The sequence below is a fragment of the Podarcis muralis genome, chromosome 6 (assembly GCF_964188315.1).
Source record: "Podarcis muralis chromosome 6, rPodMur119.hap1.1, whole genome shotgun sequence".
NCBI classification, from domain to species: Eukaryota; Metazoa; Chordata; class Lepidosauria; order Squamata; family Lacertidae; genus Podarcis; species Podarcis muralis.
In genome coordinates this window covers 70,124,077-70,141,580 of record NC_135660.1, presented here as the reverse complement: position 1 = coordinate 70,141,580, position 17,504 = coordinate 70,124,077, and the positions used below count along the sequence as shown (strand labels likewise).

At 42.9% G+C, this 17,504-nt stretch overlaps 1 protein-coding gene across 1 annotated transcript in view; it reads right to left on the bottom strand.

The window, feature by feature from the left end:
* CDH23 (cadherin related 23) overlaps nt 1–17,504 on the bottom strand; it is a 375,943-nt gene that overhangs the window by 140,170 nt on the left and 218,269 nt on the right. The window contains exons 17-20 of the mRNA XM_077930519.1: nt 14,426–14,498; nt 13,401–13,517; nt 10,093–10,205; nt 3,351–3,458 (exon numbers count right to left, since the gene is read on the bottom strand). Coding sequence (XP_077786645.1) covers nt 3,351–3,458; nt 10,093–10,205; nt 13,401–13,517; nt 14,426–14,498 — 411 coding nt within the window. The remainder of the gene's footprint in view (nt 1–3,350; nt 3,459–10,092; nt 10,206–13,400; nt 13,518–14,425; nt 14,499–17,504) is intronic.

Genomic DNA, 17,504 nt, shown 5'->3' with positions numbered 1-17,504 from the left:
TTTATTCTTGCCATCTCATTTTTGACCACATCCAACTTACCTAGGTTCATGGTTCTTACATTCCAGGTTCCTATGCAATATTTTTCTTTACAGCATTGGACTTTCCTTTCGCTTCCAGGCATATCCGCAACTGAGCGTCCTTTCGGCTTTGGCCCAGCCGCTTCATCAGCTCTGGATCTACTTGTACTTGCCCTCCGCTCTTCCCCAGTAGCATGTTGGACGCCTTCCGACCTGAGGGGCTCATCTTCCAGCGTCATAACTTTTATATGCCTGTTGTCTTTGTCCATGGAGTTTTCTTGGCAAGGATACTGGAGTGGCTTGCCGGTTCCTCCTCCAGGTGGATCACGTTTGGTCAAAACTCTCCACTATGACCTGTTCATCTTGTGTGCCCTGCTCAGCATAGTTCTTCAAGCCCCTTCGCCACGGCAAGGCAGTGATCCATGAAGGGGAACAGGTTTAAGGATTTAGATTTGGTGGATAGAGTGCCTGAAGAACTATGGATGGAGGCTCGTAACATTGTACAGGAGGCAGCAACGAAAACCATCCCAATGAAAAGGAAATGCAAGAAAGCAAAGTGGCTGTCCAACGAGGCCTTACAAATAGCGGAGGAGAGAAGGCAAGCAAAATGCGAGGGAGATAGTGAAAGATACAGGAAATTGAATGCAGATTTCCAAAGAACAGCAAGGAGAGACAAGAAGGCCTTCTTAAATGAGCAATGCAAAGAAATAGAGGAAAACAACAGAATGGGAAGAACCAGAGATCTGTTCAAGAAAATTGGAGATATGAAAGGAACATTTCGTACAAAGATTACCATAATAAAAGACAAAAGTGGAAAGGACCTAACAGAAGCAGAAGACATCAAGAAGAGGTGGCAAGAATACACAGAGGAACTATACAAGAAAGAAATGGATGTCTCGTACACCCCAGGTAGTGTGGTTGCTGACCTTGAGCCAGACATCCTGGAAAGTGAAGTCAAATGGGCCTTAGAAAGCACTGCAAATAACAAGGCCAGTGGAAGTGATGGTATTCCAGCTGAACTATTTAAATTTTTAAAAGATGATGCTGTTAAGGTGCTACACTCAATATGCCAGCAAATTTGGAAAACTCAGCAGTGGCCAGAAGATTGGAGAAGATCAGTCTACATCCCAATCCCAAAGAAGGGCAGTGCCAAAGAATGCTCCAACTACCGCACAATTGCACTCATTTCACACGCTAGCAAAGTTATGCTTAAAATTCTACAAGGAAGGCTCAAGCAGTATGTGGATCGAGAACTCCCAGAAGTGCAAGCTGGATTTAGAAGAGGCAGAGGAACCAGAGACCAAATTGCAAACATGCGCTGGATTATGGAGAAAGCTAGAGAGTTCCAGAAAGACATCTACTTCTGCTTCATTGACTATGCAAAAGCCTTTGACTGTGTCGACCACAGCAAACTATGGCAAGTTCTTAAAGAAATGGGAGTGCCTGATCACCTCATCTGTCTCCTGAGAAATCTCTATGTGGGACAAGAAGCTACAGTTAGAACTGGATATGGAACAACTGATTGGTTCAAAATTGGGAAAGGAGTACGACAAGGCTGTATTTTGTCTCCCTGCTTATTTAATTTATATGCAGAATACATCATGCGAAAGGCTGGGCTGGATGAATCCCAAGCTGGAATTAAGATTGCCGGAAGAAATATCAACAACCTCAGATACGCAGATGACACAACCTTGATGGCAGAAAGTGAGGAGGAATTAAAGAACCTTTTAATGAGGGTGAAAGAGGAGAGCGCAAAATATGGTCTGAAGCTCAACATCAAAAAAACGAAGATCATGGCCACTGGTCCCATCACCTCCTGGCAAATAGAAGGGAAAGAAATGGAGGCAGTGAGAGATTTTACTTTCTTGGGCTCCATGATCACTGCAGATGGTGACAGCAGCCACGAAATTAAAAGACGCCTGCTTCTTGGGAGAAGGGCAATGACAGGCCTAGACAGCATCTTGAGAAGTAGAGATGTCACTTTGCCAACAAAGGTCCGTATAGTTAAAGCCATGGTCTTCCCAGTAGTGATGTATGGAAGTGAGAGCTGGACCATCAAGAAGGCTGATCGCCGAAGAATTGATGCTTTTGAATTATGGTGCTGGAGAAGACTCTTGAGAGTCCCATGGACGGCAAGAAGATCAAATGCATCCATTCTTAAGGAAATCAGACCTGAGTGCTCACTGGAAGGACAGATCGTGAAGCTGAGGCTCCAGTACTTTGGCCACCTCATGAGAAGAGAAGACTCCCTGGAGAAGACACTGATGCTGGGAAAGATGGAGGGCACAAGGAGAAGGGGGCGACAGAGGACAAGATGGTTGGATAGTGTTTTCGAGGTTACCAGCATGAGTTTGACCAAACTGCGGGAGGTAGTGGAGGACAGAGGTGCCTGGCGTGCTCTGGTCCATGGGGTCACGAAGAGTCGGACACGACTAAACGACTAAACAACAACAACAACAACACCCCTATTCTATCAGTACATTCTGAAACATAGAATTAAAAATGGCTATCTACTGACCGGCCTTTATCCAGGGAAATTCAACTTCTTATGTTGCCACGGCACTTTAATTACCAGAATAGAAAACTGGCTTTAACACTTATTTGTACCTGAATTGCACTAATATCAGGCCCTGGAAGATGTGTAAGAACCCAGTGTCAGGTCCTGGAAGCAGCGACTCTCACAGCCTGTTAACAGGCACTGTCTCTTTGTATTCACGGGAGGGAATGCTTCTGCCCATATTCAAAATGTGTTTGCATCGCCAGTGAGCAACCACAACCAAGCCTCCAAAATCCAAAGTTAAGAGAATGAGGCTGTAACCTTAGGCACACTTACCCGAGAGTCTCGAGGAGTCTTGCTTCTGAGCAAATATATCTGAACAAGCAATGATGCTTACCGGAAGGGGAAGTGATGTGGTAATGAGGAAGTCAGTGGGAATGCCTGATTGGCTCCACAGGTGCCTCTGCAGAGCCCTGATCTCTCCCCCTCCCAGTAAGCAGCAGCAACACAGCTGCTGGGAAGTTAGCATTGTGGCTCCGCCCCTCCAGGTAAATTGCTTCTGCTGGTCTGTGTGTGCTTATCCCTTCTTCTGTAAGCCCATTTTCTTCTGTAAGCCCCCCTGGGCCCCCATGCAACATCAGAACAGTGTTTATGAGTATTTCTTTTGGGTAAAGTGGGCCAAACACACCTGCAGACTATGTGTGCCAATTACTTTTTATTTCATACCTGCTTTAAAAATAAATAAATCTGCACATCTATATAATACATTAAAATGGTGGTTCTGAACCACAGAAATAATCATGGGTTTGTTTCCCCCCTCACCACCAGCACATACCGTTGTGACATCCGAGTCTGGAGGAGTCATCTCTACTAAGTTAATGAAGTATGGCTCATCCTTCCACACGGGGTAGTTATCATTAATGTCCAGTAAAGTGATGTTTACCTGGAAAGAATTACAGTTGTAAACACAGCCTTTAATAAAGCAACACACATTTTGGCCAACTTCCTTTTATCGCTCCTGTATCTGCACCAGCAACCTCAGAACACGGTTTTCATACAGGTTAGGAATGCCAGACAGAAACACGATGACAACGTCTGACAAAGACACTCTCCTTTACGTCTGTCCTAATGCCCCTGTCACACGCGATGCAGCTTTTAGCAAGATGTTGCCTCTAGAGGCCCATTTGATTCACTCAGCAACGCCAGTGCTTATTCTGGAAGAGGAGGTTCTGCTCGCCAGGGAAGCTTTCAGAATTCTGTGCTTTGACTGCTTGACAGCAGGGCAGGAACCCTCTCTCTACAAGCGCGTGAGTCACAATAAATAAACAAATCTGACTAATGTCATCTCCACTTCCATTACTGTTGTCTGGGTTATTCACAATTTGCTGAGTAATTCCTCTGCTACTGGATTATACAGTACAAAGTAGGGAGTGCTAACTTTAAAAGTCACATGTCGCTTCTATTCCTTGGCTGAACTTCTGAGGCTTGGGTTTAAATCTCATATACATGACTATAATTTTTTTGGGCTGTGTGGTTTAGCACCAATGTTGTTAGCTCCTGTCAGAAGTGTTTATATGGCCAAACACCAAGCAGCAGATCAGAGTAGTGTCATCACATATCAGACTAGCAGAAGGGAAGAACTGGAACACAAAAGGTACAAGTTGACATGGAGGAGCTTCTGAAAAATGGACTGTCCACAGTAAACTATTCCTTTTTGGCCATCCTATCTACCAGTATCGAATGAATGGGCGCCATTGTGGTTTGTTTGTTTATTTATTTAATGGATTGAAATCATTTTATAATATTCTTCAATTAAAATGTTCAAGGCAACAGATTAAAATAGTAGAGTAAAAGCAAGGATCAATAAAACAAGCAAAGTAGAAATACATCAGCTACCCAAAGCCTGGGAAAATAAAAAAGGCTTTGACTGGCAGACAAAAAAGATATTGTTAATATTATTTCTTATATTGCTATACCACCCTTCATCAAAGGATCACAGGGTGGTTTACAATATAAAAATAGATCATTTGAGATACCAGGTGACCCTACCTTGGGGAACAATTCCACAAACAGGCCACCACAAATGAGAAGACCCTTCCCCCAGTGACCCACTCCCTCAGAAGGAGGGTGTACTTGAAGACTCCTGTGCCATGCCAATTCTGCTTACTTCTCTGTAATCAATGGAGTTGTGGTGCTTGTTTTAACAAACACTTGTGTCTGGTCTAATGTGAACCCTTACTCTAGCACTTGGGGGGGGGGGAGCAATCTAATGTGGCTCCACCCAAAACAACACACACACACACACACACACACACACACACACACACACACACATCGTCACCATCTCTGTATATTTGTCCTGAGAAGTTCATATATCAAATCACCTCAAAAGAAATTTAGATGGGTACTCAACCTAGTTTCTCTAGCTGTAGTGCTAGAGGGCACATGAAAAGGGCAGGGAGGCGTCCAACTGAGAGATAAAGGGGAATCCTCCTTGAACCCAAAAGACCAGAGAAGGAGCCACGCAGCGTCATTTGTAAATTTATCAAAGTCTGTTTTAAACTTAGTGAGGCTCTTTGCTCCTATAACTATGCCAGAATGTTAACAGCTGGAAAAAACTCACTCCCAAAAATCTTCTGTTTGAGCTTCTGGTTCTTACACTCCCTTTAGCCTTCAGCTAAATTAGCACCTATAATAAATTGGAATTTTAGGAACATATTTAGGGAGGAATTCTGCATACACTAAGTAGATTGTTCTGTCAGTACAAGCATTCCAGCTTGCTAGATGAAACAATCTCCTCCCTCCTCCCTGCTGCATGCTATTCCGGGGGTCTGCTCAACCCTCCTGAAGCCAACTGGTGGTGGTGGGGACCTTGCACTGGGGCTTCCGCTAGTGGGACTCATTAGCTGAATCCAGGTCTTTGGCTGCAATTCTGTAGTTACCTGGAAGTAAGCCCTTCTGAACTCCCTGGGGCTTACTTCAGAGTAGGCATGTATACGGTCACACTGTTAAAAGCTCCTGCTGCTTTTTCCTTCCAAGCTGAAACAGTAAGACAGGTGTGCATTTCTACAATCACGTTCATATTCATGTTCTCAATAGTGTTAAGAGGCTAGCTCAGGGGGTAATCAGTCAACATGGCAAATAGGAGGTAATTGCACTGTTATTGTGTATCTCCTATGGAGTCCAGTATATTTCATCATCGTGGGCAGAAACTGAAAATAAATTATAATCAAGAAGAAAAACATGCCACCAGTGCTATTCCCAGAGAGCCACTAGTACTGGTTTATTAGTCTGGTTTATTAGCCTGTGCAAAGTGGGCTGTTCTCACACAAGCAGTTTGTGAAGAGCAAAGGCTGCCTTTGTATGCCTGCAGTTAACACTTGGTGACTGAGGAACAGCAGCACCAGTTGAGACTGGGAAGATTCGGCACAGGAGATTTTAGCTGTGTGTGTATGTATGTAGGGTTGCAGAGGAATTCAATAAGGTTCAAAGGGTACAATTTCGCAAAAAAGCAAAACAAAAAAACCCCCAATGTATGCTAAGAACATCTGTTGCAATCTTTTGTATCAAACCTATCCATTCTGAAGGAAATCAGCCCTGAGTGCTCACTGGAAGGACAGATTGTGAAGCTGAGGCTCCAATACTTTGGCCACCTCATGAGAAAAGAAGACTCCATGGAAAAGATCCTGATGTTGGGAAAGATGGAGGGCACAAGGAGAAGGGGACGATGAGATGGTTGGACAGTGTTGTCTAAGCTACCAGCATGAGTTTGACTAAACTGCAGGAGGCAGTGGAAGACAGGAGTGCCTGGCGTGCTCTGGTCCATTGGGTCATGAAGAGTCGGACACGACTAAACGACTAAACAACAACAACTTTAGCAGTACTGTCAACAAAAGATAAATAGTCACCTGTGTCTAAACAGAAGGATTGGGGGCTTTGGCATGATTATACAGTACACAAGGACACTGTCTGCCCGGCCTACCTAAATTGCACCCCTGGGTGTGGACAGTGCTGTGAAGCAACAGAGTGGCGTTACTAATTTTATCAGCTACAATTCTAACTGTTCCTATACATGTTCCTATACAGGAATGTGAGCAAAGACTTCACAAAACAGGTACATCACCAGAAGTTCTAAAAATGCTGTTTTAACATCCTTCTCGGCTGTGGCACCCTCCCTGTGGGACGCCCTCCCATCCGATGTCAGGGAGATAAAGAATGACACAACTTTTAGAAAACATCTGAAGGCAGCCCTGTTCAGGGAAGTTTTTAATGTCTGACATGGGAAACCCAGCCAGATAGGCGGGGCATAAACAATAAAACTATTATTATTATTATTATCTGCAGGTTTTTTTATATCTATGTCACACAAACACATCATTTCAGAGCAACTGAAAGCTGAAATGTTTCACTGAGAAATTAATCTCTTGTTTTGTTAGTTGCTGTGATAAATATAGCACTTGCACACATATAGTAATGCTATACAGCAGATCACACCAAATTGGTATTTGCAATGACACGATACTCCTGAACAATTTAAACACAGCTCCTTCTGGGCATTTTAAGAAGGGCCACACAATGCCATTGAGATTTAAGAAGAGGAAGGAAAATGGAAGAAAGTGACAAATCTGATCAAGATAGGAGAAAGTGGTGTCAATCCCGCCTCACTCTGAAAACCAGAGGAAGGCAAGTCAAGTTGTAAGGTAGAGGGATCCCATTAACTTACCCAAGACTAAAAAATGAATTATTGGTAGTGGGAGTTGGAAGATTCTTTCAGTTTTGGCCTATACATACATGGCCAAACATACATACAAGTTGGAGTTCTTGTTTTTAAATATACAAAAAAAAAAAAAAAAAAAAAAAAAAAAGCACACCAAGAACTCAGGCCAATGTAAGTTTCAATAGTGGGAGTGGTTGCTACAAAACGCATTCAGGCGGGCATTATCAACTTGTGGGTTGAAAGATGATGGAGTGCGGAATTGACATCTTCAAAATTATACGCCTCGTAAAATTAAGATGCCATTTTGGCAATTCCCTGATATCACCTTCTCAATTCTGCACTTGATCACCTTTCAACCCACATGTCGATAATGCCACCTGAATGTGTTTTGTAGGGACCACTCCCACTATTGAAACTTACATTGGCCTGAGTTCTTGGTGTGCTTTTTTCTTGGTATATTCCTAAACAACTCAGCAGTAAAAACGGATAAGGACTTTTGAACATGCATATGTGAACTAGCCCTCTGAAGGCTTTAAATGGGAGAAAATCCATTTTGGAAAAGTAGTCCCTGATCATCTGACGAGACTTTGACAGGAAATTCCTGCTGAAATAGTCCCAATCAAGCCATTTCTATAGTTTAAAAATACTACCTGGAAAGCACTTATACACATCTCTAAGACAGACACAGGCATGATATCACCAAGCTATTTCTGGAGATCTGGCAAAGCCAACGAAAAATTTAATTCCTTTGAAAATGCAAGCTTTGATAAGAAAGTTGAAAGGGGGAAAAGGGGGAGCGGGGCGGTGATAATTTGGTGCAGCAACTTATGGGATTTTGTGCCCTGAGAGTATAGTGCCAGGAGCACACCAGAGAAGCTCAGACATGCAATCAAGACAGTTGCCTTGGTTTCTCACCGCCCTGGTAAATTATTTAAAGTGTTTGAAATTCCTATTAGTTAGGTGCCCTGGGGCAGTCACCTGGTAGACTGAGCAGTGGCTGATTGTTTGAAGAGTATCTGGCCAGCAGGGACCCAGCTTACTCATTCTGCAATAATGCGTGAATGGGTGGGGAAAATAACACAGTAAAAATGAGAAGGGAAGAAAGAAAGAAAGAAAGAAAGAAAGAAAGAGGACAAGACACACGCACAGAGAGAGAGCAAATACCAAGAAGAAATGAGAGGAGGCTTGAAAGCAGCAATACTGATACAAAAGAAAGGAAATTGCCAAAGGACACCAGCTAATAAAGGGGGAGGTGACAAGGGGGCAGGGAAAATATTTCAGGAAAGGACCACGTCTGCATGTACGTTCTGCGCTGTGTCTCCTGCTTTCCTTCCCAGCAACAACAAAATAGTTCTGCTTCTGTTCTTAATCATGTTTTCGCCCTCTCCACTCCCACGTGTACATTCATTTCGGGAAAGGCAGGCTGGGGCTGCCATGTTGAGCATGCCTGCTTGGCTCTGCAGAGCAGTGGCCTTGCTTGGGTGCATATTGATTTGAAAGGGGCTTCTGCAGGGGGGGGGGCACTTTCTGCTTGGTTGTGCCTTGTGTGTTTAGGGCTACTGTGCATGTGGAATATCACAGTGATATTCCATATTTTCTACAGGGGGCTTAACGTGGTATATGTGGTTCTTCCCTCTTCTATTTGCACAACAACCCTGCGAAGTAGGCCAGGCGGAGAGCCAGTGACTGCCCCCCCCCCCCAGGTCACACCCAGTGAGATTCATAGCTGAGTGGAGGATTTGAAGCCCTGAAGTTGCCCCAGGCCTCCTGGTAGGTTTGATCATTATTCCTTTACTTTAGCGTTTCAAACTCTTTAAGATGGGGTTACTAGATCTCTCTGCTTGATTGCAAAGCCACACTATTAGAAAGAGATGGGAGGCGGCATCTGTAAGACATTTAATTTATTCCAGAGTCTATACTTGGGGGCGGGGGTGGGGGGAGGGAAAGAGAGAGAGAGAGAGCAGATCACACATAATGTGTGGAAATGTGATTTCCCACCTGAGGCAAATAAAAAACCCAAGTGTCTCAAAATGCCATCCTCATTAGGATGCAAAACCTATGTGAATGAAATAATGTCCGTTCTGGAGATGGGTGCAAGGAGGCCTGTCATCATGAGGAACATCTCATGTGTAATTATCTAGGGCTGCCCAGTGACAAGAGGGGGAAAGAGAGGAGAAAGGATCATTCTGACCATCTCCTGGAGGCGGAGACAAGATGACTGTTGATAGCAGCATCTTTCTCTCCCTGTTGCCTTCAGTCTCTTTTTAACAATCCATGATAAATCACTCCTCAAGGACAATCCTTCACAGCCAAAGAGGCCCTTTCCCTTGCAAGGTATTTAAATAAAACTGGGACTGGAGGCAGGCGGGTGAGGGATCATTTCAGTTGCCTTATGTAGGCTTGGGTGGTATTGGGCAAGAAAGTTAACGTGCTGCTTCACAGAGTTGATTGTTCTTCCAAATGATACTGGGCAGCAACTCCCATCCGTCCCAAACAGTCTGGCCAATACAGGGGAACCTCGGGTTGCAAACATGATCCATGCGGTAGGCACGTTCGCAACCCACAGTACCACGTCTGTGCACGCGTGGGTCATGATTTGGCACTTCTGCGCATGCGCAAAGCACGATTTAGTGTTTCTGCACATGCATGAGCGCCGAAACCCAGAAGTAACCCGTTCTGGAACTTCCGGGTTTGCTGCGGTGCGCAACCCAAAAACACGTAACCTGAAGTGTCTGTAACCCAAGGTACCACTGTAGTCAGGGATGATGGGAGCTGTAGCCCAGCAATGTGCATCATGATTTTAAAACAACAACAACACAACACACATCATGGCAGGGGAAATGAATTAATTTCAACTCACAGTGGCGATGCCTGTTTTCTGGTTGTGACCCACACCGCCATCTACTGCTCGCACGATGAGTATGTATTCAGATTTAGCTTCCCGGTCCAGCAGAGATGTTGTGGTGATTTCCCCTGCAGAAGGCAAGAGAGGAAGGTGAAAAGAGAAGGGAGAGCTCGTAGGTCGAATGTTTGTGGTTCAGCAACATACAGGAGACAGGAAAGAGTTTTCCTTGTTGTAGGTCATAGAGAACAGCACCTAGGGACATAGGAAGACCCCTGTGGGATCAGAAGAAAAGCCCATCTGCTCCTGGTTCCACAGGGGCCAACCAGGTACCTACAGGAAGGCTACACAAGCAGGATATGGAGGGTAATAGAACTCTACACATTTATGATTCTCATTATCAGACATTCAGAGGCCATCCAAGTTGGTCATCCTATGATTCTTTTTCTTTCCTTTTTTTTTGAAGGGGTTTCCTTCAAATGTATGCCTTTGGCAGAGCTTTAGTGATACCTGGAGACTGGGCCTCTACCTCCTACTTCTTTAATTATTATCTGATGCTGCAGGACTCTCCTCTAATTTGACTTTCATTTACAGCCATTTTGCTGAAAGGGACCAAAAACGTCTATGCTAAACCAGATGGGATAATCTATTCGCCAGCCCTTCCACAGTCTCCGCACCTCACCCCTAGAATTCAGCTTCTACAACACAATTATGCATTTCAGTTCTCTTCGATTGTAGGGTGCTTCTCACAGCAGGTATATCAGAGATGGGGTTAAAAACTAATCTAGATCACAGAACTGCAAGAGGTCAAAGGTTTTACTAAAATACATTTGCCTCCCAAGTTCCTGTGATATCCATTAATCTGTAGACTGGGGGGGAAATTAATCAGTGGGGGATTTTTTAAATAAAAAAATAGTGTGTCTCAGTGATGGATTGCTCTACTTTGTCCACAAAGTTACATCCAATTAGGCACACCTTCACAGAGCAGTTTCAGCTAATTTCAGTGAGGATACTTCTACGGAAAAGTTCTTCTGTTCCTAAAGCACAGAACTGAAATATAATGTTTCTTCATTTCTCCTCCCTTCTGAATGCATCTGTCTCACTACAGAATATTTCAACAAGGAGGGTCATCATGGCTTGGAAATTAGGAAAATGAGACCTATGATAAACCAGACAATAAGTTTCAACTGAACTTTGTGTACTTGGGCTAAAACATCGCTATCCAGTGATCTAGAATGGAAATAGCAAAAGTACTACTACTAGTACTACTACTACTACTACTACTACTACTACTACTACTACTACTAATATCCTGCCTCATCAAGGGATGTTTTGAGGCAGGGATGATGAAATGATAAGCAAACACAATATCATTATTCAGTCTGAATAACTCTACATGAACATGTTTGTTTTAAAACAAACAAACAAACAAACAAACAAACAAACAAACAAACATTAAGTATTGTATCTCTAAAACCCCAGCAGATTAAAACTTCAGAATGTGGTACTTTATCTTGCTCCTAAAACTTATATAGTGCCCCCTCTGAAAAGGCCCAGAACCTGCTTTACAACTGAAGATAGGAAAACCTGTAGTGGCCAGATCAGTAAATGAGATCCTTGGAAGGGAATGTGACACTCAGGCTGAAAAATGTTCCCAATCCCTGGTCAAAAGGAAATAAAGCTATAGCCATTATTACTATTACTATTATTATTATTGTTATTGTTATTGTTGTTGTTGTTGTTGTTGTTATTATTATTATTATTATTATTATTATTATTATTATTATTATTTCCCAGTTGTAAATGGGGAACAAAGCCAACTTGGCTGGACCTCAGGGCAAACTGCACAGCCTATAAACCACTTTGGATCAAGGTGGGCTGTTTTCTGAAGTGCCAATTCCAGGTCCCAACTGAATCTTGTGGCTCGTGCATACCGTATTTTTCGCTCTATAAGACACACTTTTACCCTCCTAAAAAGTAAGGGGAAATGTGTGTGAGTCTTATGGGGCGAATGCAGGCTGCGCGGCTACCCCAGAAGCCAGAACAGCGAGAGGGAGTGCTGCGCAGAGCTCCCTCTTGCTGTTATAGCTTCTGGCTTAGCCCCTCTGTCCCTTCCCCCACCTCCTGGAAAAGCCCCCAAGAGCTGTGTTCCCTTTAAAGAGTGCATGGCTCTTGCTGGCTTTTCCAGGAGGTGGGGGAAAGGACAGAGGGCAGCCCCCCAGTCCCTTCCCCCACCTCCCGGAAAAGCCCCCAAGAGCCGCGCTCCCTTTAAAGAGCTGCATGGAGCGTGTGTGTGGCTCTTGGGGGCTTTTCCCCGAGGAGGGAGAAGGGCAGCCCATCACAGACAGGTTGCCCTCCTCTCTCCTCGGGGCAAAGCCCCCAAGAGCCACACACACGCTCCACACGGCTCGTGAAAGGGAGCGTCGAACAGAGCCTGGGATGCATACAGGCTCTGCTCAGCGCTCCCTTTAAAGAATATTTTTTTTTCTTGCATTCCCCCTCTAAAAACTAGGTGCGTCTTATGGTCAGGTGTGTCTTATGGAGCGAAAAATACGGTACTTTGAGTGGAAGTAGCCTCTCAAAGTTCTGCACTGTATTTGTGGTAAGAGAAATTGGGGGAAATACATTGCTGCAATTCTCCAGGGGAGAATAAATTCTCCAAAAGTTTCACCATCAGCAGTGTCAATAGCACAGCTCTTTTCTTTTCCCCCTACAAGTCTCAGCATCAAGTGTCTTGGCAGTCTGGTCTTCATTTTACATCCTTCACAGGGCCCTGGACCAGGGGCCGTTCCTTGGCATTGTGGGTGGAGGAATGACAAAAAATGATGGGGATTAGTTTGAGAATTTCTTTTTCTTTTTCTAGGTGAATGAATAAGAGAATAATCTAAAAATCCCTCTCTCTGGGAACCCCCCCCCAAAAAAAAATCCCACCATCCCTAATTAGAATCTTTTAAATTTTCAGTATGAAAACTAGGGAGACCCCGAGAACAGCACTGATAAGACTGCCTTATCCTGGTTTAGTTTTCCATACCTTAAGGCAATCTGCCTTGATTTGTAGAGTATGTGTAGATTTGGATTATGGGAAATCTGCACACCCACCTTGAAGAATGTCACAAAAATAGCCTAATGATTACACTGTATGGGAATTATAATGTGCTGAAGAGTCATTATTTTGACACTCAAAAGACTTAGTTTGTTTCTTTTGTGGCTGGGCAGCATGGCAAAAATGAGGGAGAGTAGAAGAGACAGAAGAGAATAAAGGTAACAATTGCAAAGACATGATGGAATAAGCATGGAAGGAAAAGGAATATTGTGGTTGTGCTTACCTGAGCGAGCATTGATTCGAAAATGAGAAGAGCCTTCCAGTGAGTAGATAATGGACTCCTGGCCATATTCTCTTGACCGATCCAAATCAGTGGCATTTAGAAACAGCACTGTTGCTCCTTGGAGAAAAATAATAAGGTGATAGGGATTCTCATTTTTCAGGCACACCACTATCTTGATTCTTCAGCTAAATTAGACTAGTTTGAAATTAATCTGAATTTGGATTGAAGATGTCATTGGAACATAAGTCTAGTGCAGACATCCAAGTAACCAAGTGGTTAAGACTTTCTACCATTACTTTGCTTCTGTATTCACTGAAACATGGTGTGGTTCCCCCCATTAGCTAATGTGTGCTAAAGAGTAAGTGAAAGTGCTTATTAAGTAGTAACGATATTCCACATTTGCCACTTACTAAAGTCATCCTATCACTCTATGGCAGGTGACACTGAATGGGAATAATATTACCTGCAGTGACAGTACCAGAATATATGCTGAGAGGGGCACAGAAGGGCAAAGTGAATTTCAGAGGGGGTGGGGTCGTTCTGTGGAAAACGTTAGATTTCTGGGAGGGAAATAATAATGGCAGATTTTGTTTTAATGTTCTCATTTGAAACATATTGGTCCTGAAATAAGTCCTATTGGTTTTGCTGGAGCTGACTTTCAAGTAAACATGCTTAGGCTCGCAGCCTTATTATAATTTCTGGTTCAAGATTTGTACATGAAAAGTGATTTTCCTTCAAGTAGCCAAGGAATGCAGCAAGCAGAGAGACAGGTGGGGCACATGGCTCCCAGAAAGATAGAATTTTATGGCTTGAGCTGTATTCTAAGGAACAGCTTGACTTGGTGTGAACTTAGCACTAAATGATGATCTAGTTTATGGTGTGGTTACAAAGAGGAGATTGGAAGCTTCCACTTGTTTTCAACAAACCGTGTTTGCTGTTATGTCAGGGCTCAGAACTATGATTAGTCTTAACTATTGCTTAGAGAAACAAGGCAGTGTAAGAAATGACAGGAGCAGCTCACAAACCTGCCATAATATCCTCCATGACTGTGATGACATAGGAAGGCTTGCTGAACGTGGGCGGGTTGTCATTTTCATCCTGCGAAGATAAAAGAGAAAAAACAGCACACAACATAAACATCTAACCTAGCAGCAATAATGTTACGATGAAGCATGACCGCAAAACACCTCAAAACACAGCGCAGTCTCATATATTGGAAGAAAAAAGTGACACATTTGGTTTTTAACTACTATTTCATTTAGCATCCCATTTTATTTTGTTAATATAATACAAACTTTGACACAATATGAACACTGAGCCACCAGAACATAACATGGAACGAACATTGAGGAAACAATTCTGCATTTCAATCTGCAATAACAGATGACCCTCTACACCTGTTTCCAAAGTCACAGGGAGATAGGGAATCTGTCTTGAAGATTGAGCAATTGGAATAAAGTTGACTTCCGACTAAACATCAAGAAGAACTTTCTTATGAAATGAATAATAATAATAATAATTTATTATTTATACCCCGCCCATCTGGCTGAGTTTCCCCAGCCACTCTGGCGGCTTCCAATCGAGTGTTAAAAACAATACAACATTAAATATTTAAAACTCCCCTAAACAGGGCTGCCTTCAGATGTCTTTTAAAGATAAGATGGCTGCTTATTTCCTTCACATCTGAAGGGAGGGTGTTCCACATGGCAGGCGCCACTACCGAGAAGGCCCTCTGTCTGGTTCCCTGTAACCTCACTTCTCCCAATGAGGGAACCACCAGAAGGCCCTCGGCGCTGGATCTCAGTGTCTGGGCTGAACAATGGGGTGGGGATGCTCCTTCAGGTATACTGGGCCGAGGCCGTTTAGGGCTTTAAAGGTCAGCACCAACACTTTGAATTGTGCTCGGTAACGTACTAATGAACTGTTGACAGTGGAGTAGACTCCCTCAGAAGGTGATGGACTCTCCTTCCTTGGAGGTTTTTAAGCAGAAGTTGAATGGCCATTTGACATGAATGCTTTAGTTGAGATTCCCCCATTGCAGTGGGTTGAATGATTAGATGACCCTCTGGGTCTCTTCCAATCGTACAATTCTATGATTCTGTCACGGGACTGCCAAGGAAAGCCTTTGAGCTGGGGGGAGGAGAAGAGTCAGAACGGGAACAGTCAGAAGGAGACGGTCAGGAAATGACGGAAGGGGGAGAGGGGGAGAGAGCTGGAGGGAGCCAGGAGGTGTCAAGGCTCTCCGATGCTGAAGCAGCACCGCACAGGGAGCTCGGGGACAGACGGAGAGCCTATTCCTGTGCAAGGATCAGAGACCTCCCATGAGGCTTGTCTGCCTCTTCTGTTGGAGGAGAAGCAGGAGAAGACCACTCCCCAAATCTGAACCAGACGATTCGGATGCATAAGTTGTACTGTGCTGCTTGTACATATGTAAAATAAAGAACTGTAAATATCTCTCTGAGTGAGCAGAGGGTGCTTATTGTGAAGAGCATACACAAACCTTCACAGATTCTATGTTATTCGCATTCATAACATTATTCTATTTTTATAGTTCAAACTCCGTCTTGATACCCACACCTGTTTCAAGAGCACAACAAAATATGTAATAGTAGAAGCCAATACTTCAGAAATCCCATTGTCAATAGTGCCTTAAAGCTTGAAGAGATAAAAAGTAATAGACTGGCCTCTAGCTAACGTCACAGTACAGAAAGTTAGGCATTTAACAACATTGCCAATTGTATCTTGTATATGCTGGGTTCTCTCACAATAGACACACAGGCTGGAGGAGCAATCTCTCTACACTCCACAAAAAAAAAAAGAACAGAGAGTTTCCACTGCACACACATTGCTTCAAATGAAGAACATCTGCACATAAGCCTGACAATGTGTGAAAACATCCTTAGAACGCATTGTGACTGTATCTGGACTGGATACACTGTAGGGAGACAAAGGCACAGTGCTTTCATCATTCTAGGCTCGACCTAGAGATTTTTGTACTTTCTATCTTTGATGTTTCTTTCTTTTCTTTTCTCGTTGTCACAAAAGTGACTAGGCGACCAGGAGAAACAGTGAAAGGGAATGTATAGAATTCACTGGCAAAAAATGTGGTCATTAAATAAAAATGTTTCCATTCAGCATAGCATTTGTGGGGATTAATTGTTCTGACAGTAGGCATAAAACCTTTCAGAAACAAAAGTTTGCAGTGGCAAAATGTTGACAATTAGATGGTTTAATTAAATATTTAATTGCACCAAACCACGTCCCTCATTCTCCAATAATCTGATCCACAATGGAGGGTATTTTTTCTTTTAAAAGGATATCCAGAAAAGAAACTTTCAGCCGAAAACTTCATACACGTCCTGTTAGGATGGGACTTTATTTTTACAGGATTCAAAACCAGATCGTTAGATCACTGTGTAATATAAAGTGTTCGGGCTGAATTAGTCTCCTGCCTTGCATGCTCTCACAAATTATCACTAGCTTTGCTATTTGCTTCCCTCACACCTTCTTAGTTTAGTTAAGCTTGTATACAAGTGTGTGTGTGTGTGTGTGTGTGTGTGTGTGTATTTTCCTACCCATTAAAATTTTACTTTCTAGCATGTATTTTTTTCCAGAGGGACCAAAGAAAACTTATTTCCCACTCGTGGCTCTGCAATCAAATTAACATTATTAGAGAAAGAAAAACAGTTCTAGGGAGGACTTAAAATACTGTAATGAAATATCAAATCATTCCTAGTTTCTAGCTAGTCAGCTATTATTCAAAATATAAAATGACTGTATTTTTTACTAGTAATTTCACTCCCCCTTCTAATCAGTTATCTGAGGTGAAGAATACATGTATTTTAAATATTCCAAAATGTAAAGCTTAATAAAAATATAATTTCTTCTGTTTTTAAGAGAAAGACTGCAATCTTTATTAATATAAAGATACTTTACTTTTCAATTCGTCTCAAACCAATATATACAATTTGCATAATATTTTTTTAAAATTATATACGAAGACAAATAAATCAGCTTTATATTTAAGCATAGACTTTCTGAATGTTACTCAAGAAAAAGGCCTAGTCTAAAAGAGAAGAGATAACTGAAGCTATAACTGAAGAA